Genomic DNA, 6000 nt, shown 5'->3' with positions numbered 1-6000 from the left:
TGGTCTCTATGCCATTTGCGTCATACTCTTAGGCCAGTCGTGACCTTTCCTTAATTATAGCAGGCCTGGATTTAATCATTTTTGCAAGACTGCGACGAGGGGGGATGAGAAATAGGCAAAAACCTTTGTGGCTTTGAGATGCACTACTCCTGTGTACACATGGATTCACATTTGGTACGATCACAATGGAATGTCTCTTGTAAATAAATAAGATATTGTATAACTCAGTATTCAAGATATATATTCAAAATATGAGATTTTTTAAATGATGGCTGCAGTGCGAAATAACACCCTACCCCGCCTTTTCAACGATTTAAGAAATGTACTTTGGGATTATTGTGTAATCTGAGCACTAATCTGGCAGTTGTGAAGATTTATTCAGGCGGGAGTTCGATAGGATTTTGGGATTCAGATGTGTTTTTACCCAGGTAATAGGTGCAGGCAAGATTCCTTCAGGCAAAAGGATTCCTGAATTATGGGTTACTTAAGAAAAATAAGAAATATGTTCCAAATTGAGGAATTGAAATGACAGGAATGGAATATTCAAGCTACCTTTTAAAAAGGAGCAGTGTTTAAAAAATAGTGTACTAGTAATGCAATCCATACACTGATCACCCAGCTGTGTATTGCCTGACATACAAGTTGTTAGTATCGAGTCCTGCTGCCCTATAAAAACATAATGTAACTGTATAGACATGCGCTGTATAGACATGCGGGTGCTAAGCTTGTATAAGATGTGTGGTGACTCCAGGGCTGAATACTTGAACAGGGCATGTCAGTAGCTGCTGTAGCGTTGTCAATATATCAATAGCCCACAGAGTAGTGATCCTGAGCACGGAGGCCTTTTTCAAAAGAACATTTAAGTACATTTGCTGAGAATTAGCTGACTTGTATAATAACTGATGGGCCATATTGACTGTGATCCAGTTTACTGTTGTCAAATCAATGCTGCTGCAATGCAAGTGCGACTACTTTTAAACAAACTTAACAGGCAGAGGGAGTGCTCAGAGGGCACTGAAGGGAAATAAAGAAGATTGATGGCCTTTTTATTATCTGTTTTTTGCTATCTTTCCTTTGTGTGTTACTTACAAACGGCATTATGGGATATCCATTGTTCGGACTTCAATGCTCCTAAATGGCCTGCTATATCGAGCTGAGGCTTTTAAGGCGGTTACAGGGGATTTCTGACTTTGAGTTGGCATACAAATACAATGAGTTGTGGGCTCAGAAAAGTTTTAAATATTTATGATTCCTGCGTTGCGATTAAAGGGTGGCAGAGGTGAAACAAGGTTCATTTTAGTGCGCAACCGCAGCTTGGGTCAGGTGTGTGTGTGTGTGTGTGTGTGTGTGTGTGTGTGTGTGTGTGTGTGTGTGTGTGTGTGTGTGTAGTGTGCGCACATGCCTGCAGAGTCTTGCTACATCTAGCAATATTCCATTTCCTGTTTGTTCACGGATAGTAACTGATAACATATTCATAATACATTTTTATTGTATACTACTTAGATTTAAATAGTAGCAAAGCCTGTATAACAACTACTATTGTTACTATTTATAGCAACAATGATGCATGACTTATAACAAAAAAGGTAGTATGATCTATACAGTATATACTTTATATTTTATATTTAGACATTAATATTTTCTATAGATATTTTCTCCCTCTCTCTCTCTCTCCCTCTCTCTTTCTCTCTATGTATATATATAAACACACACTTATATATACGTATATATAAATGTACATTTTATATATTTATGTGTATATTCATATGTATATATTATTTAATATTTTCTGACTGATTGTTGACAACCAAACAGCACAGGGCAGCAGGCAGATACTGCCCTCTTTGTCTGCTGCCGTTGTAACTGCGTGTCAGCGAATGTAATTGTTGTAAGCTCCTATCGAAAAAAACGCTGCCGTCCCTTTAAGTGCTTCCACCAATTCTGATGGTGTGGTGATTTACATATCCCATCCTCTCCTCCCCCTTTAGGAGAGCTGAGCGAGGATGTGGAGGCTGCTAGTGAGAATACCACAGACCAGGAGGACCAAACCAAAGACAGAGAGAGTGGGGGGGATAAGGACCTCACCAAAGGGACAGGTAAGGCCTCATTTTACCCTTACACATTAGGGAACCACTGCAAACAGGAGACACGTGGCCTAAACCTGATATCTGCTGAACAACATGCTTTTGCCTCATTTAAGTATAGACATTTTTATCCAAATATGGAGAGCTTTTGAAGTATTAGGCTCTCTTAGAACTCCTCAAATCCAATTTTGCTCCACATTTGCAGAAAAAAAGGCTCTTTTTACTGGTAGTTTCTACACATTAAATCCCATTAGTTATAATGTGACCAGGTGATCCTGGTTTTGTTTTTTCTGAATGGGGCACTGGAGGACTCTCTGTCTTTACTTAAACACACACCTGCACAGTTTGTGAAATGATTACCCCCTTCTCAACTTCGCATTGCAGTGTGTCACTTAACTGCACACACATGCACGTGCACACATGCACACACATGCACATGGGGTCATGCACACACACACACACACACACACACACACACACACACACATACACAACTGTGTTCCTTATTAGACTGGGCTATTTTTATCCCTAGCATTTCCTCATTTCAGGTGCAGATGTTGACTTTCATGTAGGGAGGCGGGGCTTGGGATGAGTGGACATACTATGAGAGTTTTAGGCCTTTATACTACTACTGTGTTCTGTGTACACTACTGTTTATGGATAACCAACCTACTTTATACTTCATTAAGTTCATGCTTATGGATTTGAGTTAGAGTTTGGCAATGTTAGGCATAATGGTGAAATACTCATTTGCACACTTGAATGGATGAATCCCATCCCAGGCTGTCAGCAGTGTGCATGTATAAAGTTTGTTTTGAGGACGACACTATATCTATATGCTATTTATGCAGCATTGCAATTATGCAAGAGTTATTTTCAGGATATCTGCATAGAATCGCACTGAGTAGTGGCAGACAAAGTTGTGGTGTTAAAAGTGGTGGTGCTGGTGGAAGGAACAGTATGGACTCCCATTTGGAACCTCATGGAAACTTATGCAGTGTGTTTTACAGGAAGCATGGAGACACATACTCCTTTATCCTTTAAACTGGATTGCAAACTGTCCTGAGACTCACTAGCATGAGAGAGATGGATAATTAGTCCTGGATTGGATGGTAAAGTGCATTTCATCCTAACAAATAGCACTTTCACTTTACCCGTCTGGTATAGTTTCCTGGTACTTTTTGAGTTTTGTTTTTTGCAATGGGGAAAATCGAATGTCAATGAAGTGACATTGTTATTGTTCTGATTGATTGTTCTGCATAATATTTAGATTTGGAGTCGTGTTGTTAACAGATGGAAAACAATTCAGACCTTATGCACACCACCAGACTTTCCTATAGTACGGCACAAAAAAAGTTCATGGCACTGTTTGAAGCCCAGGCTTTGTAAAATGTCTTTGATATCTGAACTTCTATTTTAAATGAGGCAGAGTTGTTTGTGCTCTTTGAAAGGGGCGACACTCCTCTTTGATGGAAGAAATAATCATATGCATGCCTGCCTGAATATGGCTAAAAGTATGTTTTAGCACATCAAAATAAAGCACTTTAAAAAGCATTAAAATGAGCTGGCCGATTAATAATTCAGTCATACCTGTGGTGTTCAGGAAGACGACGCCTCGCATTAGGATTCCTCCTTTTTGAAAGGCATGCAATTTGATACGAGCATATTCAGTTCCTTTCCTCCCCTCTGTCAGTCGCTAATCACGAAAATAAGTGTGTTTCTGTGTTTTCACAAAGGAAAGATGTGCTTGCATATGAAATATTTACAGCTTCCCAGCAGCTTATTAGAAACGCTTAGTTAAAAATAGCGTGTGCATTAGGGGGAACCAGGTCTAGGAGTTCTGTTTGATGTCAGTGAAGAAGGTGGTTAAGTAGGTTGGAATGGAAGGGTGTCTGGGGGGAGGAAGGATGTGTGGGGGGCTAGGGGGGGAGCGGCGTTGTCAGCTGAACGAGAAGGCAGTCATATTTTAATGGAAAGCCCCTCTTTTTTTCTACTCTAAACTTTGGATTGAGGGACACGATGCCCTCTCAGAGGAAGTCATCTCACGAGGAAGAGAGCAGAGAGGGAGGTCCCAAAATGCGATTTGGTAAACAGTAGAACTTGTTTTGCTGGAAAGCTCTCTCACTCTCCGGCTGGTGTCTGCACTGGTGCTGCCGATGTGTGAGAGCATCCAAGCTGATGCTATTTGAAGAACCCTACCTGAGATGTGTTGGTGAGGCTGTCTAACGTTTGAAGGTCCATCATTAAAACTATTCAAGTCTTTCTTCTCATCCCTGTCAAGCAACTATCGTGGAACAGAGTGTGGCAACGTCGTTCCTTTACAAATGACAGTCATTGTCAGACAGGGACATTAGCGTAACACAGAAGAAAAGCTTTTCCCTTATTTTAAGCCACTGTCAATCTGAGTTTTTTTTTTTTTTTTTCTTTTCAGTGTCACAGCATCTCATTAAAATAATTTAGAAATGCATCAGACGCTCATGTAGAATGCAGATGTATTCTTTGTGTCATCTCCTGGAAGATGCCTTCATTGCGCCACATGAAAAACCTATTTAATACACTGTATTTACACTGCAATGTATTGACGTATGAAATGGAGTTCAATGGATGCTTATAGCAGTGTATACAATTAATCCCCTATAACCATATGAAGAATACATTTAACTTTGGCTTCATCCAAAATGTAGCCTGCTTCCCAAATAAGTAATCCAGAGGGTCATTTATAATGCTAATAATGAAATATTCATAAATGGCCAACTGTGAGCGTTTCTCCTCCCCGCTCCTGTCTTGTTCACCTAGCTGAGACAGCACTGATGAGATAGGTGGGGGGCTGGGGGGCTTCACAGTAAAGGGAATCCATATTTGTATGAGGGTTGGATGGTGTATTAAAGCATTGGCTGAACTGAACACGTAAAGGATGCAGCTGGTAAGGTAAGAGGCTGGTCAACGCCAGGGAGGATAGGAGACGAGTTGATGTACTTCAGGTCCACAGTGTGATTTTTGGTTCAAAAGTGAATGTATGGGAAGGTTAGCATTGCAAGTGCCCTGTGTACTGTATGGGGAGCAAAGGAGACGGGGGGGGGGGTCTATGTGTTCTTGGAGTTGGATATGATTGCCATTCACCGCAACTGAGCATTATGAATAATTCCTCTCGTACCCTGTTGTTGGATTTTATATACAAAGCCAGCGGGACATGACATTACTATGTGTCGGCAGTAATCGGCTCTCACCAGTAATACAATAATGTATATATTTTTTTGTTTTGTTATGTAAACACGGGACAATTGTATATTCTATAAAGTTTAACACAAACAACTGCACACTTACTATACTTATTATACTTACTTACTTATTATAAGTGTATACTTATTATAATATAGTTATAATATAGTCCTGTGACTTTAAACTTGAATATGTATAATATAAGCACAGCAGCAATATACCATATGTGGTGCAATACAAATCTAAAGTGGAGGCCAGTCACAGATAGTCAAAATAGGACAGGCTAGCATTCTTATAGCACAACACACACCACACAAGGCAGTATCAAGTCAATACAAATAGACAGTTTGCATTCTGTATCTATCATATCAACCGGTTCTGTCTTTGTTATGAATGCAGATGAGCAACCGTTAGATGCTGCGTTATGGCTCTGCACTCCCTTCTTCAACGTCCTACTTGATGTGGCTTCGCTACTGTGAGCCCTAGGATGTTCATACTGTGTCTTGAGTAAAACAAAGAGCAGAGATGGTTGAAGATTAAAATCAGCCAAGACAGGACAAGGTCAGACTTATTCTACACATAAATCCCCTCCCCTGAATGCTGCGATACCTTCATTGCTTTCTTTACTTAGTTCTCGTTCCAATACATGGCGCCGGTGCGACAAACAGGGCGGGTAGAGTGTTTACATATTCATATC

General features: G+C 40.3%; 1 protein-coding gene across 1 annotated transcript in view; it reads left to right on the top strand.

The window, feature by feature from the left end:
- Positions 1–6000, top strand: part of zfhx3b (zinc finger homeobox 3b) — a gene marked incomplete at its 5' end in the record, with an annotated part of 183179 nt that overhangs the window by 155336 nt on the left and 21843 nt on the right. The window contains one exon of the mRNA XM_084475896.1: positions 1989–2096. Coding sequence (XP_084332022.1) covers positions 1989–2096 — 108 coding nt within the window. The remainder of the gene's footprint in view (positions 1–1988; positions 2097–6000) is intronic.

Source organism: Micromesistius poutassou (assembly GCF_964030765.1).
Source record: "Micromesistius poutassou genome assembly, chromosome: 12".
NCBI lineage: Eukaryota > Metazoa > Chordata > Actinopteri > Gadiformes > Gadidae > Micromesistius > Micromesistius poutassou.
Note: the sequence above shows the minus strand (reverse complement) of the source record. Positions and strands in the feature narration are given on the sequence as shown.